Source organism: Falco punctatus (genome assembly GCF_963210335.1).
Source record: "Falco punctatus genome assembly, chromosome: 8".
Lineage (NCBI taxonomy): Eukaryota > Metazoa > Chordata > Aves > Falconiformes > Falconidae > Falco > Falco punctatus.
Genome location: NC_137588.1, coordinates 57,520,459 through 57,539,558, shown reverse-complemented (window position 1 = coordinate 57,539,558; position 19,100 = coordinate 57,520,459). Strand labels below are relative to the sequence as shown.

The 19,100-nt window shown below is 41.3% G+C and overlaps 1 protein-coding gene across 1 annotated transcript in view; it reads left to right on the top strand.

The window, feature by feature from the left end:
- GALNT10 (polypeptide N-acetylgalactosaminyltransferase 10) overlaps positions 1-19,100 on the top strand; it is a 93,057-nt gene that overhangs the window by 52,544 nt on the left and 21,413 nt on the right. The window contains exons 5-6 of the mRNA XM_080398629.1: positions 16,813-16,998; positions 18,602-18,785. Coding sequence (XP_080254755.1) covers positions 16,813-16,998; positions 18,602-18,785 — 370 coding nt within the window. The remainder of the gene's footprint in view (positions 1-16,812; positions 16,999-18,601; positions 18,786-19,100) is intronic.

Below are 19,100 nucleotides of genomic sequence, written 5' to 3'. Positions count from 1 at the left end.
TTTCTTCTGAAATTATAGAGTCACTGTTGGACATGGTGATAGTAGAGGCCACATTTGAGATCAGAGAGGCATGGTATGAACAGTAAATGTCAGCTTCTTCCCCAAAGAGATCAGTAAATAGTCATAAGCTCCAATGAAAAGCAAAAGATGAAAAGGAAAATCGCTCCATAAAAATCTATTATTAATTTTTTTTATGTGGAGAGGTTACCCTGACAAGACAAAATATCAGATACTCTACTGTACCTCATGATGGCCTTTCACTTGAGGGTTTTCTAAACAGAGCTGTAGCACTTTAACTCTTCAAAAAGTCTAACCTTTAAAAACTTGGCTTTCCCTGGCGAGGAGACTATATCCCTCTTGCTAGCATTTCTTGTGTAGGGGTTAAACATACTGCGCTTTGCTGAGCTGCCCTTGAGGTTCTGTTGGCGTTGCGCTCTTGCTCTGCTATTCCGCTGGTTTCTGTAGGTGCTGATGTTGGTGCCAATCCATCAGCCTCTTTCATCCGTGTATCTCATGCATGGGGAATCTTTGCTTCACATGAATTAAAGAGGACTTTGCTAATAATAGAAACAGTAAGTATGGAAACCTGGCTACGGCACACATTGGTGTGTTTTCTGACAGATGTTACTTTAATGTTTTTCATCTGTTTTTAAGCTTGAGAGTAAGGAATTTTTGGTGTCACTATGAAGAGGATTGAGAAGTTGGCAAACAAAGTGATAGGAGAGTGAAGACAGATTTCTGGATTAGTTGGTGGCTGCTGTGGTCTGCAGCGTACCTGAGAGGCAGCTGTGTTGAAGCTTTCGGACAGATGAATCATCATCTGGAAGTGTCAACAGCTATTTATTTCTTAATTTGTTTGAAAGAGGCAATTCTGTGACCTTTAGCAATAAGCATTTTTCAACCAAAAAAGGCTGTCCTGATGACAGCAAATCTTAACAGCAAGCAGCAAAAGCTTTACGACTCGTGTTTTTAAAATGTTTCCTTTGCTTTGTATGTGGAAAATAGAAATGTGCTGGAACAACTTGCTGTCTGAAATATTTTTTGCATGTCTGTAGTATAAGGCAAATGATCAAAATCTAACCTTACTTCAGACAAATTTAGTGCTGGGTTCCACATCAGCCACAGTGCTCTGGGAAAGGCTGCTGGTTGGTGGGATCGGTATAATGCAGTACAGTTGTAGCATCCAAAAAAAAGTAGTTTGCCTTGAGATGCGGACCACGTTGTTGCCTCCAGCAGCTGTCTTTGTTGACACTTGAATCTTTCTTTGTGGGGATTCCCTTGTTAGGTTGGGTTAGCTTAAAAGAATCCACTTTCCAGCATGCGCCATTGGTCAGAACAGATTAAATATTGTGGGGCTGTTTCTACTTTCTCCAACAGTAGTCTTTATTATCAGTGTAGCATTGCCATTAAGACTGCTATAATAGTTTATGCTTTTTTCCCCTACAAACTTAGTTATGATGTCAGTGATATAAGGACTTTTGTCTCCTGACTGTAAGGATTTTGAAACAATCGTAGGGATTTAACGTGCAGAAGAATATAGGTTATTTTAAAGCGGGAGGCACCAGTTTGGCAGACTGTTGTTGGGAGGTAAGAATTAACCTGCTCAGCGTTGTCTGCCACTTGCTGCTGAGGACTGCTAGAGACCCACAGACTGACCTCCACGGAGTAACCTCAGCTATTTCAGGGTGGTCTGAAATAACACCTACCTTTCTGGATAAGCAGAAATCAGAATGCAATACGTGTGAATTATGACTTTAGAATTCCTCATCATAAAAACGCTTAGCTGTGGCAATCCTATGTGGATTTGTGACTTCACTTTTAATTTCTGTAGCTATTCTTTAGTTCTGATCTCGGTTAAATTAAGCCTTTTCATATGCTGGCTTGCAGGGTACTAATTATATCCCTCTGAGCTTGTTGTTACCAGAATGGCCCTAAGTAAACTAAAACAGTTTTTTCCATGTATATCAGTTTTCTCCTGGGGACTGTCAGATGTGAAATTTGTTTGCTTTTTGATTATTTAATTACAGCGCTGCTGAGTGGTAAGTGGGTTCTATTATATCATAGAAATGGGAGGAGGGGAAGAGAAGTTGAAATGCAGGTCAGTTTGTAACACTGCAGGTTTTTATATTGGCTGTGATGGTATTTTATTGTTGATAGCATGCATCAAATAACAGTCAGTTCATGATTCTTCAGGGTCTGCTCCAGACCCTAGAACCACAGTCTGAATCTGGCTGTGGTTGTGAGAAACTGAGCTGTTAATCTCTAGTGTCCTTCTTGTACAAAATGGACTGGTGGTCTCCATCTAATTCTTGTAGCTTGTGGACACCTCTGCCGTATAGGCTATCTCTGTGTTTACATGAACAAACGTAAAGCTGTCCTCTGTCTCTTGCTAGATAAATGAACAGCCTGAAGCTGAAGGAACAGAGGATGGCACATTTTCTTTTTGCAGGAGGCTTGTCTAAATGTTCTTTGCTTTTCTCCTGGTATGTATTTGGTAGCTCTGTGCAGCAGTGGAACATCAAGTATATACTGCTATGAAAGGCAGAAGTCAAACTCTGCTCCCTTTTGCCTGTTGTGGGGAGATCTCTTTCAGGTGGAGGCTGAACTGGAACACATAGAGAATCGCAAATAGCTGAGATTGGAAAGGACATCTGGAGATCATCTAACCCAACCTCTCTGCTCAGCTACAGCAGGTTTTTCAAGATCTTACTCAAAATCTCCAAGGATGGAGATTTCATAATGTTTCTGGGGAACCTGTTCTGCTGTTCCGTCACTGTTAAAGTAACTTAATTTAAAAAAAAAATCTTTTGAAAAAAAAAATCTTGTGTTTAAGCTGTGTTTCCTGTACTTCAATTTGTGCCCAAGAACTGCAAGTATTTTTCTGCAAAGTTCCTTCCCGGATGCTGTGTCCTCAGTCAGTATGGGTGCATGGGGTTACTGCTCCCTGGGTCCAGGAATCTGCATTTCCCTTTGAACTTCACAAGGTTCCTGTTGGCCCATTTCTCTCGCCTGTCAAAGTCCCTCTGAGTGGCACATCAGCCATGCCTCCCAGGCTTATATCATCTGCAAACCTTCTGAGGGTGCATTCAGTCCCATCATACAGGTCTTGAAGGAAGATATGTAATGATATTAGTCCTGATGTTGGCACCTGGGCCGAGCAGCTACTGATGGTCCAGGCCTGCAGCTCACCTTTGTGCTGCTGATTGCAACCCTTAGACCTCAGCTGGTTTTCTGTCCACCTCACCACTGTCTGCTTATCTTGCCCAGATTTCATTAGTTTGTCCACAAGGATGTTATGGGAGGCAGCGGTGAAAGTCAAGATGCCTTTTATAGGTAAGAAAAACTTAAGAATGAGGGAATCCAACCTTATGGAAGAGCAGACCTAATAAAATGGGCTGCGTGAGCCTCCTGTGTGCCCCATTGCCCTAGTTCCCTTGTTGAGTCACCAAAAGGTACAACTATCTAGGGAACACCAATACCTCTAAAACTTTAACTTTAAAAAAAAAAAACTTTAAAAAAATTTTTTTTGCATTTGTATGTTTATCTGGAACAAACTGACGTGTATTTTTCAGCCTTTCCTTTAATGTAAAACATGGTAAGGTTTTTACCTTTTCACCCTTTGCAGCAATTGAAAATTTTAAATTATTCAAGACATTGTAAATGTAATGTGTGCTAGAAGGCTGACTTAATTGCTGAATGTCATTTAAAAGAAACATTTTGCAGTGTACTTGGGGCTAGTTATGTGCAGAGAGGAAAATGTGCATGCCACACAGGTGGTTCAGAAATACTTTGAGTTTATCTTATTTTATGGCTTAGCTTGACAGAAATCAGTGATTGTGGCTAAGTGCTTAAATTAAATACAAAAGTCACGTTTCAGCATTCAGTTATTTGCATATTGACTGACAGCCTGTTCTTACTCATTTTTGAAACTACTTTTGTGTAAGTGACAGTGTTTTAGAACAAGTGCTGTCCCTTGTTGATGCTGTGGTTCTCATTCTTCAGTCATCTCTAGAGCACGTGTGTTATGCAAAGCACTGTGTTGATACAGTAATAAAGTTGAATGAGGCAGCACTGAAAATACTGCAGTCTCCAAACATCAGGATTGTTCTGGAAGTGTTAACCCAGCTGTGCTGTCTGCCTTACAGCATTGTATGTCTCTACATTGGCAGTACATGAAGACTTAACATCCTTCTTACAGTAACTAGTCAAAATCCGCACCTGCGACTGGGAGGCAGTAATAGTTTCCACTGAAGTACTTGAATATACTTAACCCAATGTGACAATGACATTTGCAAAGTCAGCCTTCTGGCTTTTAGAGTATATTCTAGGGTGTTGTTACCCAAGAGGCATGCATACTTGGCTATAGTTGATTTTGAGGAGAAAATTTTGTTATGACCAAGGTGTACGGGATCTCATTTTCCCTTGGGGAGTCGTTAGGGAGGTTCCAGATTTCATCTTCATCTTTCTTCCAAGACTACCCTGATTCCTTGAGCCTTATTTTAATTCATGAAAATTATGTCTGTTTAGGAGTCCTGAACATATTTGTTCAGCCATCTTTACGTTTTTCTTAGTCTTTCCCCAGTTTTACTCACTTTTTCTTAGTTGTGTGTTTTCAGCAGGACTTTGTGCAGTAAGAATTAGAGCTGCCCTTTGACATTTAGGAGACAGCAAAGCATCACGAGCCTAGACACTGGTACGTGGCCACTGCTCACCTTTGAAAGGCAGCAAGATGCTTTGAGACCTTTGAATAAGGGAGTCTGAGAGTGTTTTCCCCAAGCAGCATCATATCAGCCATTGGCTTTGACTAACATTTTCCCCTTCATTTGCCTGTTCCCCTCCTGAGGGCCGGTCAGCTTCCTTTGCTTTGCCCCGTTGTGCCATCTCCACACCATCGTGCAGCTTGCTTGAACATTGCAGGGGAGTCTCAGAGCCCATCCATTCACCGAGTGTCAGAGGGAGCCACAGCCAAATCCTCCTTTCCCCCTTTAAAGACAAATCCCTGTGAGTTTCTAAATCTCCCATTATATTGCAGTACCAGTAATACTGGAGGTAGCCGCATGGGATAATCTGAATGGAAAAACAAATGTGGGTAAGGCTACTTGGCTGAACCACATGCAGCATAATTTGGTCTGAAGGGCAGAAGTCACTAAGTAGTGTACTGAAGGGAGAAGGCAAGGGGTGATTAATGTGCCATTTGGTGCAGCATCAGGTATGTAGCAAATAGAACTCTGTTCCATTAACCACATCTGCCAGGCCTTAATTGAAAGAAATCATGTTCTTAGTACCTGAAATAGAAAAGGGTTTAATAGTTGAATTGTTTTTGGTCTTTAAATGGAACAGTAAAGGATTTATGCAGCTGAAGAGATTATCTTTTCATCTTTAGGCACATGCATTGTGAAAGTAATTTTTTTTTCTCTTAAATGCGCTAAAGTGCATCTGGTTAGTATATCTCTGAATATGGAGTGACTGTGCTTAGGACAAAGTGGTGACAGTCTGTCTTACTGAATTTTGAATACAGTTCTTTTAAAGCTTTTTACCTTAACATATTTCAAAAAAGAAAAAGCCAAGCTTCTCTTAAGCAACTATGCTTTTCCACAACCTTTTCATAAATGTTGCTTTCAAGGTCTCTTGTAGAAGTTGCAGTAACTATTGTCTCAAACAACTGATAAGGGGTTTTTTTTGTAAATAAGTCCACAAAATAAAGAGATTTTTTTCCTTTCTGTTAGAATTCATTGCATACTATCTCAGATCTGCTTAGACTTTCATAAATAACGGCTTTGAAGTAACTGACAGAGAGATCTCCCCTTGGGTAAGTGGGAGAAGGTTGGCTCTTCTAGGTGGGGAGAGACCTGGAAGTCTGAGAAAACAAATGCACTCTTAACTTTCATTAAAATGAAATTCTGTCATGGAACGCAGTCATTTTGATATCCATATCTCACTATACCTCAGGCTCTTGATGATGCTCAGTTTGTGGGCCTGGTCATTCGTCAGGTGGTTTAACACTACCAGGTGCATCAAGTCACAGTGAGCAGTTCTTAGGCTACGGTCGAGTTCTAAGCACTGTTAAAATGCTTCTGATGGAAAAGTGACACCAGTATCTGCTTCCATGTGGAGAGTGACTTGCCATCTGTTTCTGCTAGGGGCACAAATACTACAGAGTGAAATAGGGTTCAAAGTCGTTTAAGGGGTTGTGACCCAGTCTAGATGTGATGTTTGTTACCCAGATGCCAGTGGGACTTACAGGTAGCACCACAGAGCATCTATACTGGTGTAGGGGTGAATTTGTCAACTCACTAATACTTTGTTCAGTAGTGAGTGCCAAGTGGAGTGGAGCAATAAAATAAAACCTGATGTACATAGCCAATTTTGGTTTATAAAAAGAGAGTAATTTTGTTATTTTCCGTTTCTGGCAGTGCCTTGTGGGTGTGGGATACTCTAGAGAACTGCTAGAGACAGAGCTTGCTTTGGATCCATCGTGGAATGGGGAGGGATTTGATTTTAATGTTTTCTTTTTTTGAGCATTCATTTTTAATGTGCCTTTAAACACCATTTCTGTACTTGTGTATACCTTTCATGAATCTAAACCTTACATTGTTTGTTAGTCATGAAAAACATATTCTCTACTGTTTTAAGGGACCTGAGGGCCCATTGTAGTTGTTTACTTCAGGGTTTTTTTGTGACAACCTAAATTAACTAACCAGTTTACTTTTCATCATCTTGTATTTATTACTTTAAGACCAGTTGCTATGGCTGAAGGATCCTTCTAGAAAGGAGATGAAGTGGCTTTAAAAGGTCCAGTTTACTATGACCTCCTCCTCAGCTAATTATCGTGTAGTGAAGGATGTCTGGTAAACTGAAGTTTAAAAAAAAAAAATAAATGAGGAGCAGAGTTTCCATTACAACTCATTAAATCAATAAGAAACCCTATGCATGTAGCTTCTGTTAGTGGAATTTTGCAGGAAAGCAGCTTTAATTTTATTCACCTCACCTTGAAGTACATGTCCTCGTCTGCTAGGAGTCAAAAATCTAGATATCTGCCAGCTGCAGTGCAAATCAGCATTTTAATGCTTTACAGCTGCTTCTCTATAGAAGTTAATTAGAAATGTGATTTGAACACCCTCTGCCAGTACTCATACGATGTCTATTATTGGTAATCATAGTTTCTGCTATTTAAGCATGCATTTTGGGTGGTATTGACAAAGCAGCTGTTCCTACACAGGGACTTGGATAAAGGTGGAAACTCCTCACTTTGAGAAAATTGGAAGGTAATGCTGCTGCAATATAAAAATAAAAGTGGACAATCTAAAACACATTCCTTTTCTATGTAGTTTTAATTTCAGTGCTATTTACTTAGTGAGACAATGAGGGTGACATTACTCTAGCATCTATTCACAAATGTCACGAGGACCACTGCTGCCTCTTACCCGCAAGCTAGGTATGCATTGATGTCTCCAGTGAAACACAGTAGTTGACCATGCTGAATGGTGCAAGCCGAGGGTCAAGATTTAAAAGCAAGCTACCTTCAGCTATCAGTACTACCCTCTCCCCTCTGTCATCCAGCTAAAATGAGCGTGTCAGTTGAAAATAATATTATCCATGAGATGGTTTCGTTTTGGTGTCAGTACACTGTGAACAGTCTTGGGTTTGTGCTTTAGGATTTAATAGATTTATTGACCTTTCTGGCAGATGTCACTGACTTATTGTGATAGTTGCGTTTCTTGCCAACAAAGTAAACTGGCGTTGGGAACTGATGGCAGAGATGTCTAGAAGAGTAAAGTGTGAGTTTGTAAAATACACTTCTGACATACTACAAGTCAAATGTGTCTGCATTTTTCCTGCAGCTGTTTTGGTAATATTTTTGTGTGCCAAATACTTTGTTTTCTGTTCTCTTACAGGCTACAAGACAATCATGGTTTTGCTTTGTCATTCATGGTTATTAATGTATGAGCGTTATTGTAGGAATGAAGGATTATCGGTTAGTTTTCCAATATTCCATTTGGCTGCAACCCCAAAGCAAAAATTTTGTATATCTGTGCTATTAATTTTGGGCTTCATAGTGGTTCTTCCTCACCTAGATACTTGAGATCAAAGCCTTTGGACTCCAAAGGGATGCATTCCTACCAAATCAAAGCAACTTTCAAGCAGGTTATGTCTTGGACCTAATGGAGCATTCTCTAAAAAGACTGGAGTAGAATTCTCTGTTAATTCTTGTGCTCTTTCTGGAATCTTTCCTTTTTTGTTGGTTTGCACAGAGCGAATACTTTCAGGCCAAGAAGTTACTTGTAAGTGAATTGCTGATAAAGGCGAAGCTGAATCTCTTGAGAACTGGTTTGGTTTGGCGTTCTTTTTGTTTGTTTGTTTGTTTCCCCAGCAAAACATTACTTCTAAGGCTTTAATCTCACAGCTTTGATATTTTCCAAAATGTTTCAGCATGAAATGTCTTAACGCTTCATCTGCTGCATCTCTCCAAATGATGGCAAGTTTTGTCTTGCTGTTGGTCATAGGCTTTAGGTTTGTGTTGTGATATACTATCCATTGCATTACTATCAGTAGTGGGTGTAGGCTCTGACATGCTCACCAGAAGCAGCTGCAGCTAACCCCTCTAGTACAGCAGCTTGTTCTGACTCGGTCCATGTGCACCCACTGTTCTGAGCCCTGTGGGTCACAGAGGAGTTGTGTTCACTTGTGTTTGTTCTGTCCTGTGACCAAACTTCTGAAATGCTTTTGCACCCCGGCTTCTCTCTCCAGCGCTCAGAAAGCGGTTAACGATGTAAGTTTAAAGGCAGTTAGACTAATCTGGTCTCTCACAGTTTAACTCTAGTACAGAAAGTAGAGGATAAATTCAAAGGATCCTGAACTGCTGTGTGGTGCATATATTAGCCTTGCACTGCTGGAAGTGGTGATGCCATTGCTATGGTGGCTTGTCTTAACGTTTTCCAGTGTTTTTACCTGCCCATACAGTGTTTATCAATTTAGTAGAAGAGTGTTGTCATCGAGCAGGAGTGTAGACATTGCCTTGGTTAAACAACTGGATAATCAAAACCACTTACTTGGCCTTAAGATGAGGGCACAGATTCCCCAGGTTGAAGGCAGTGTTCCGGACAGTAATGCCCTTCCTGCTAGTCACCATGGCTACACGAAACTTGAGCAGAATATTAAGTGTGCTGCAAGGAGTTCACTCTTGTTTCAGCAGCTATAAAGGCTACAGAAGCCAAAAGCTGCAGCTATCTTGTTTGTACGTCAGCAAAGCAGTCTGATGTTAAAGCAATCAACGAGGAAGTGACTGAAAGTCACAAAATCACCTCTTTAGATCAAATGTAGTCAACAGAAGAAGAAAAAGCCAAAGCGTGTGCTTTAATCTTGATACATATTTAATGAAATGGGAAGGCAGAAGAGTAAACTAATGAGAATGACTCTTTCCTCTGGGAAAGATGGGTTGTGGCACAGGAGGAAAAACTAGTATTGTGGGTTAACCAGGGAGTCGGTGTGCAGGACTTGGGAACTGATGCATACGCCACAGGCTGGCTTCACTGCTTCCAACAAACAAAAGGTGCTTAAAGCCTACAGCATGAAGGAAGGACAAGTAAATGCTTTTTCCTGGATTCCCTCAGGAAGAAACAGAATAGACTTCCATTACAAATGAAACTCTACTGAGAGATTAAGAAGTTATGCTGTAGCTAAGATGATTATTCCCTGTGTATTTCCCTGCTTGGAAATGCAGCCTACTAAAATTTCACTAGGGTCTGGGTGTATTTATGTGCTAATGCCATTAAATGTGAATTTTCTCATTTTAAGATTACACCTTTGTCTCTGCATTCAGGACTACTATCTCCCGAAGCCATAACTGAGCAGGGTTTGGATGTCTGCTGTAGGGTGGAGGAAGCTAAGAAATGGTTCCCTTGGCAAATTCAGGAAGTAGTTGATGATACAGGCAAGACAGCAGTTTGTGCACTTGAGTTTATTGAAGTGCACAGCACAGGCTCACACAAGTGGTCTTTGCCCCAGCAACTTGCGGTCTGGCTTATTTCTTACACCCCATGCTTCCAGTTTTGTGCACTATGTTGTACCTAAAACGGGTGCTTAGTTTTAAAACATTTAGAGGGAGAACAGTAAGTCACTAACCCTTCCAGAACCCTGACTCTTTTAGTCTTTGTAACGATGTTTGGTGACTGCTATATTAGCAAGTGGGGTGGTATGCATTCAGCTATTATCCCTATGTGCAGAAACCCTTTCCTCCCCCAGTTTTTGTTTGTAAAGATGTGCTGAGACCCAGCACTGATGCAGAATGGGCAATGGAAACTGGGCGCCCTCCCCTTTAAGAGTCTACCACAGAATTGTAATCAGGGAAGCAACAGATATTAATTTTCTCCCTTCCCAAGCCTTTTCTTCTTTGTTTGTAAGAAGATTCAGCTCGGAAAGCTGTGATCAGCTTAATCAGTTTGCTATTATTGGGATTGGTGTTCATAGTACAATTTATTAAATCAGTTTATTATCCTCCCAACCAATTTCAGTGATCAGAGTGTGAAAACATTGAAAGAAAATTAAAACTAGTGTAAGTGCTGCCTGTTTGGATAACAGCACATTTTGCTATTTAAAAGGATTGCTCATCTGTACCAAAACAGGGAGAGCAGTTAATTTCAATGATGTAGAGCTTTCTATTTCAGGGAGGCCTGGCTTGCACATTGTGATGGATTCATGAAGAAGTATAATTCATTCTTAAATTGTTAAACAGCACGTTAGGGCCAAGTATCTAAGTAAAGATGAATGGATTAATTTGTAATCTTAAACAAGCATGTCTGTGTGTGGGAGGATAGGGATGGGAGACTGGGATAACCCGTAAACAAATGCCGGATGAACAGTTGCACTTCAGGTTTTGGTGGCTGGAGAATAGCCAAAACAACTGGCAGGAGAGGGAAACCAACCCAGTTTGCTTCAAAGGGAATTCTGTAGATCCTCCAGTCGTCTCCTCCCGTGCCATGTGCCTTCAGCAGGATGGGGAATGTTCCCTGAATTTCCAGAGTGGCTCTCCTGTCTTCATAGTGTCTTTGACCTTCTGAGCATAAACCGAAGCAATGCACCTCGGCAGGAGACAGGATATTGTAGGGCAGAAGGAACTTTGGTGTCACCAGTGGTATCTAAGTAATGCAGGAAGGTGTCTGGGAACATTTCTGATTTCAGTGGTGCTGCTCATTCTGGATTAGGTTGATGGTACTCACATGAGCAAGGGCACTAGAGTTGCAGATGTGCTGTACAGTGTAAAATTCAGAAACCAAAGCTGATAAGGTCTAAAGTAACACAAACCATAAAATGTTGCGCTAGTAGGACAGGGGAAATGTTTCTCTCCTAATTCTTTCTCTGAACATAAATCTGTATCATAGTTTCAAGTTCTACTGGTACTTAAAATGAGTTACACTTTTTTTTTTTCTATGACAAATGGTACTTCCTTCCTTGTCAAATACTACAGAGGTGTTACAGAGACATATATAAAAAGCCGTTAAGCCAACCGTATTATTGGCAAACAAACTGTTTGAGTCCTAAAAACCTTACCCTGTCCTCCTCTGCAGAGGACGGTTTGCCTGAGCGAAAGTGAAGGATTTGCTTGCAGCTCCTTTGAGTTCAAACATCTGTGAAAATAAAGGTTTCATGGGATGGGACCAAAAGAAATCTGCTGTCTTTTCAGCCCTGGGATCAATTAATGACCTTGACAGCTCAAAAGCCTGAGCAATGGCCACATTATTCAAAACATTCAACTTGAATCATTCAAGCACAGAAAGCAAATGTGTATCGAGCACCTCTTGGCTGCAGCTGCCCAAGATTCACTGCAGTCAGAGGTGGAGGTCGTCTTAATCATCTGAACTCTGAAGAGTGCCAAAGTGCTGCCAGCCCATGAGTCTGTTCTAAAAGAGCCCCGTGATTTCCTCAAGGCAGCACCCACCTTTGCATCTCAGGAGAGAATGACACGAGTCATCAGCTTCAAGAAGCATCCGCTTAAAAACAAAACAAACTTTCAAGAACTCAGCAGGCTGGCTACAATCTCTTTTCCATAATTCTGCCAACCTACCGGGAGGCAGCCTGGCACGTTTGCCTCCCGAGGGAGGCGTGTGCTAGTTGCACGTAGCAGTGGGGTTTGCAGGTGTCTATGGGGAAGGTCACCACCCCATATGCAATTAGCTCTAAGCAGGTGCTTCAGGTCTTGGTGTGTGATTTGGGGGAGGGAAAAGGGCACAAACAGGCCAAGTTTCATCTGTGACTGCAGTGGCCTGCTGCTGCCTGCAAAACTGAGCTGCTTGGGCGCGAGGGAATGAGGTTCCGTGTACTGCAGAGCAGCTCTTGAGGCGAGTAGCTGTTAACTTAAAGCATGCGGGCCAGACGTCAGAAACTTGAACCGCTGGATCTCTTCCACTGATTTCTGTGGGGAAAAGAACTTTGGTCAATGCCAAATCAATTCAAAATAGGCGACAAGCCTCCTGGTGATTTTGCACAAGTCTCTGTGAAAATCTGCCTGAGCCAGTGGGATGTGGAAGACAGGGGAGGGATCCAGCTGCTGCTGAGCAGAGACAGGCTGCGTGGTTTGCCGTGACAAGATGTATTGAGTTAACTTTTGCTTTGACTTGAACAGTCTAGTCCCGTGGACCCTGCAACTGCAGTGCTATTGAAGCTGTTCTGGTCCTGAGGATCCACATCTAAGCTGCCTTGTTTCTCATGCATTTGCCTCTGTATTTTTTTGCTGTATACTCTCTATATTTTGCTGTAAAAAAAAAAAAAAAAAAAAAAAAAAAAAAAAAATATCCTTGGCCTCCTCTGTCCTCTTCTGGCTTCTGTATATGTTTGGTTTGGAAGTGGTAACATGCTTAGGTGTCTGTTCCATTGGCAGGCAGGCAGTGGCTGGGATGGAAACTCAGCTGAATGTAAGAAATGCCTGTCTTGGAAAATCCTTGCCGTGCTATAAGCTGTCACCAGACTAATGGCATCTGAGGGCAGCTCTGCTTGGCTGGTGAGGCCAGTAGGGAGAAGTGCAGTAAGACAACCATAGGAATTTGACCTGGGGGGGAACAGTCTTACATTGGCAAGCTTTGGGGCTGCTTATGTTAAGCAGGCCTGCTGTTGAAGCTTCTCTACTATCTTCACACAGTTTTATTTACAGCTCAAAATAAAGCAAGCAGTAGTTCTTGACTGGTACTGTTAATGTATACACTGTATATCAAGTTTATTGCGAAGTCTGTTAGCAAGCTAGAAGCCTAGTTTTTAATCTGCACATAATCTTACTCTCATTTATATGTTTGAGCTGTATTACTTTGCCCAGCATAGGCGCAGCCATTGGAATCCATCCAGTTCACCTAACAACTTTCATTAAAGAAAATTGCCCTTGTAATAAAAATTACTCAGTGTGACAAGATTCCATAATATATTTTTTAAAGCCTCATAAAATTTTGTAGCAGTTAATGTCACTTGTTTGGGGTTTTTTTGAGATTTTCTTTTAAAAGCAAAAATTGACTTAATTGTGACAACATTTGTAATAGAATGAAATAACTGTTTTCTATCTCAGCATATAGAGGCTGGACAGCAGGAATAGCACAGGGGTAATTAAATAAGAAAACGTCTTTGAAAAGTATATTATATTGCGTTTTGTACATTGTGAGGTTGCTTGAAAAGTCTGTGACTTTTCAGTAAGGGAAAGCAGATACAATAAAGTCTGTTCACTTGCATACATCTTAACCTTATAAAATACAATGATAAAGCATGGGGGTTTCTGCAGCGGTTGGGAGCAGCTTATCTGAGCATCATCCCTCCTGGCCACAAGGACAGCAGTTGATCCATGTGTCCCCTGCATCAAGCGAGAATACATGGGTGCTGCTGGAGCACCTGTAGCTTTTCCTTGCTTCTTCCAGCTGCCAGAGACATAAGATGGTTCCTAATATGTGAGACCCTTCTTACCAGTGTAGCATAGAGCAGGCTCCTCGCTGCTAGCGTGAAATGCTTTGGTATTTTTTTACTATGGAAACATAGTAAAGAAGTGCTAAAGAACCAAACCCAGCGTTTGGGAATGGAATGGGAAGTCGGGATTAGGCTTTCTGCTGTCTCTTTGCAGACTACTCACCTGAGAAAGCTGTGTGGCTCCTATGCCGCCTTTTCTTCTGTTACACAATAAAAATGGGGAAAACTCCCAGTTCTTAACTGCTTGTTCATTAGTAGATATAAATCAACCTGTCTTCAGTTAGTCTGTAGCAGAGCAGCCATCATCATTGCTACAGATATGGCCAAGTCCAGTCTCATTTTGCTCACTTGCTGCTGTGTGTCTTCCTGTGTGAGACCAGCTCATGCTAGTGTTTCGTGGTAGCAGGCTCAGCTGTGCTGTGCTCCTACCCCTGGAGGAATCTGTCAGGCTGCCTTCGGGTGTCACCACAGATGAAATTGCTCAACAAACCAGGACAGTTCAGAAAGATGTATGATGCCAAAATATAAAATGACCAGCACACAGGTAGAAGGCAAACCTGTGGGATCTTTCAGTTGCTGAAAGTTGTATCTTTTATTTGTTTGATTATTTTTTTTTTAGCTTTGGGTTTTTTAAGACTTAGACTTTCCAGTGCTTTGTCAGGCTGGTTTAGATAATGGAAATATTGTGGAGTCTGATCTTGCAAGTGCTGCAGTATCTGTGGCTGCTGTTAGGGGAATCGGAGACAGAACTTCCGTGTGATGGTTGCCTCCTTTATTATAATGAGCACCAGCAGCCACTCTGGCGTTTGTCTTGTGTTAGGTACACTAAGGTGTACCTCCTATCGCAGGCTTAGCTGATTTACGCCTGAAGTGAGGATTGCTTGTTCTGTTTTCTGATGAACTAATCTTTTCTGATAAACCAATAGTAGCAACGAGCTGTGATGTTAAACAGGGGTGGTGGCTTTTCTTTTTTTTTTTTCTTTTTCTTCCTTTTTTTTTTCTTTTTTTTTTTGTTGCAGGGGGAAGTAGAGGGTGCAGGAAGCTTTTTAAATCTACCCACTGCCTTAGGAGGAAGGCAGCTGCACTAATAATATATTTAGTCTCTATGGAATGCCCTTATTTGAAAAATCAGTAATTGAGTAGACAAAATTTCTGGTTGCTTGAGAGGATCTATTCAGAAGAGACTCAAAGGATGAGGGAAAAGTGTGCTAGACAGCAGGAAGTTCTAAGGGCTCTATTGAGCAGGGACACCTATGAAGATATTGTGGGACAATTAGACTTGTCAGGCAAAACACTAAAATGCGTTTGTGAGCAAAAAATCCTGGGGAATGTGAAATAAAGCTTTGAAAAGAGCAAAGAGCTTGCTAGGAATACCTCAAAAGCAAAGAGGTTGATTTTGGTGATCTTTGAAGGAAGGCAGGTGGTGGCTGCTTCAAAGAGAAGATACAGAACGTGTGTTAGTCATAGGGATTTTTCCCATCTTTTGTTTTCTTCCAGTAGCTAAAACCCTGAAGCACAATTGCTGGGTCAGCACCGTGGGGGAGAGCTCATAACTCAGCTAAGTTTATTTGCCCCTTTGCTCTTTTTAGAAAGCTATTCCAATACCCGGCTTCCCTGGTGCCCTGTTCGGGGGTACTTCCACGCTGTCCGCCTTTTCAGCCCCTGCCTTTCATGCCTGCTTTGGAAGCCAAGGAATACTCTGCTAGATGGAACAGAGTGGATGTTTTCCCTATAGTCAAGCAAAATAAACCTGTGAAGTTGTTTGTATTGGAATGATTGCCTCTCTTCAAGTTTTGTTGTGTGAGATTTTAAGGTTAGTTAATTGCCTAGATTTGACAAAATAGCTTTTGCCTAGCGAGGCTTGTTTCCTTGATCAGTTGCTGATGGCAATGGATAGTACGGTGCATTAATGAACTGTCCCTGGCACACTGTGAATGGGGTTTGCTGTCTAGTCAGTTAAAACTTCAGATGCCTAAAGATCAACCCATTAGTGGTTAGGCCAGCATCAGCTCTTAGTCTGTTTTTAGGTTTTTCTATGGTGCTTCACTCTGATGTAAAGCCAGCTGTGTGCCCCTCAGTCTTTATGTAGACCAAGCTTTTTATTTCCATTTCTAAACAAGCTGTCTGTTGTTTTGATCACTCAGTAATCTTTGTCTGCAGTTCTCCTCTTTGAATTCTTGTTAATTGTGGTGACGTGTGTCTGTGCTAATTCAGGTGTGGCTCCAGTCTGTATTCAGTAGTGTAAATATTTCCATATTTAAATGCAGATATCTACTCTGGCATTTAATGTAGCCATCCAGATACATACAGTGGCTATGCCTGCCTTGCCAGCTTGGAGGGATGGATGGCTGACTGCGCTTTTCGCTGGGTTGTGTATTTATGCATGACTGGATGGTCATGTGTGTTTTGAAGAAGCCAAACGCAACTTACATGCACTGAGTGCAGTTTCTGAAAGTAAATTGTCCTGTGTCTCTTCTAAGCTACATCATTTTTCTACAAAAGTGTCTGAGAATCCCTGCTCTGATGAAGTTCTCCCAGAGGTCTGCCAGCTGGGGCTTTTTATTCCTTATCCTCTTTCTCTTCTGTTTTCTTTCTCGTCCTGCACGCCATCTTTTCCTAGTTTGTTTTTTTTAATTGTTTCTAAGGTTTTGGAACATCTTCAGAAGTCTTATTTAAGCACTTACGTTTAAACCCTGGATTCAAAAGAAATTCTTCTTACTTCCTTTTTCCTGTTACAGCATTTGTTAACTGTTCAGGCTGTACTTCCAATCTGGTAAACTTCTGGTAAAGAAGGAACTACCATTTGGAAGAAATCAGTTGTTACAGTGTTTAATTTTTTATTTAATTACAGTGTCTAAATTTCTCATTTTCATACAGAACACCTGAAGAAACGTCTGGAAGATTATATGGCCCAGTTCCCAAATGTGAGAATCCTCCGAACCAAGAAGAGAGAAGGGCTGATAAGGACTCGAATGCTGGGGGCCTCCATGGCGATAGGAGATGTCATCACCTTCTTGGATTCCCATTGTGAGGCCAACGTGAACTGGCTGCCACCTCTGTTAGGTAAGTGTGTTGGTCTGTACAGGCTGAAAACTGAAAGCTAAAGAGCTGGCAACAGGTGTTGGTGTTGAATTTTGTTTTATTTCCACCTGCTGCTTTCCCCTCATGCTGTAAGTGAACAAAAGGAAGATTAAATGTCTTAAAAGGGAAAACAAGCCTACCACAAGACTGAAGTGAATTGTTGGCAACTTGTAGCCTTTAATACAAGAGCTCTTTTTCTCTTCTGGAGTCCTGCACTGTACAATAACCCTGTCATACGCTTTGTTTAATTAAAGAGCAGAGATCATATTCTTCTGTTTCCTCACTAAATGAAATCTTAAATAATTTACAGCTCACTAGAAGAGTAAACTATAGAATGGTCATTCAGTAACTTGCAGAGAGCAATGGCTTTATGATACAGCGAAGATCTTTACATACAGTTTTAAGTAGCTTTTAAGGGTTTTTCTCGGCTATATAACTATATTCAACTTCATACTCTGCAAGCCTGCGGAAAATACTTCTTGTGAATGACAGCTGCTGGTATGTGTTTGTAGAACATGTGCAGTCCTTTCCAAGGCAGTGCTTCATCTTTAAGGAGACATCAGTTTTACAATGTCAGTTCTTGTCAAGGATGACTAATTGAAATGACAGTGCCTTCTGTTTCTGGTACCTGTATGCCTCTGGCCAGTACCAAACTTCTTTACAACCTATTGCAAGTGACCTGTCAAAGCCCTTTCTGAATTATGACTTTGTCAAATAAACTGTGGGTAACAATACTTAACCAGAGATTTAAGAAAAACTAGTCAGATTTGTCAGCAGGATTGTTGGATGGTAATACTGTTGCTTTCAGTACAGTTTGTATCTAGCGATAGCGTAAAAAATTTGCAGCTTCATGAGCCGCAGGGAGGGAGGACAGAATTAGCTCAAATGCCATTTAAATGCGAACACATACAGTATGTTTTAGTTTTAAAGCATAGAAAGGATTTCTGTTGGATGTGTATTGGAAGCTGAAACATCGTTTGTCACCTCTGCTCTGAAAGTTAACTTCCAACAAGAGACCATCTCGGTAATAAAGTATTTAAGAAGTTCCAGATGTTTGTGGAGGAATTAATCCGGTGTTGGATTATTTGGTTGGAAGAAAATGTTGAGGGGAGGAGATAACACTTGCATTTCTTGAGCCTGCTGAGACTAGTTATGCCATTAGTCTGAATCCCTTCCTGCCAGATCTGGCATAGCGGTTAAAGCGAGGTGGTACGATGGGCTGTTGCCCTGGCTTTGAGTTGGTGCAGAAAGGGTTGACAGCCTGGTTGCTTGTTAAAATGAGGGCTGTTCACCAAGTACAGGATTATTTGGTTCAAGCCTGGCGGTTTAGGGATCAATGGTAGCGTGGCTGTGTCTTTCTATTCTGCTTCTGGGTGCTGGTCACTGTAGCACGAGTGAGTATCTCAATTATTGCAGAAATACCAGATAAATGGATATAAATTGGAGCATCTGCCCAAAAAAGAACAAATGGGAAGAAACCTATGTCATTCTTGGACAGCTTCATATTTTGATGCTCTTTTCTGTAATTTCATGGTCGAAGGAACCAACTGGTGCAGGTTTTCTAACATGTTTCTCCAATCTTCAGATCGCATCGCTCGAAACCGCAAGACTATCGTTTGCCCTATGATTGATGTTATCGATCATGACCACTTTGGATATGAAACTCAGGCTGGAGACGCAATGCGAGGTGCATTTGACTGGGAGATGTATTACAAGAGGATCCCTATTCCTCCTGAGTTACAGAAACTTGACCCCAGTGATCCCTTTGAGTAAGTTACTGAAATGCAGTGTGCCAAGAGCTGGCTAACAAAGTAACACCCTGTTACAGGGTCGGTTTACACCTCAGTGTAGTAAAAGTCAGAAGCTGGTGTTAAGCTACTTGCTTTTTGGCAGCTGTTTGCTTTGTTGGTTTAAAAGAAATGCATTGTGTAGTAGCTGTGAACACTTTCCTTTTCATTGCTATTTTTTGCCACCTTAATTTCCACAGTAGTTAACATTTCGTTTAAAACTGTAATGTGTAACTTTTAATGTGGTCATTTATTACTGAGATCTTTCAAACTTAACTTAGTATCGCTAAAGCTCTG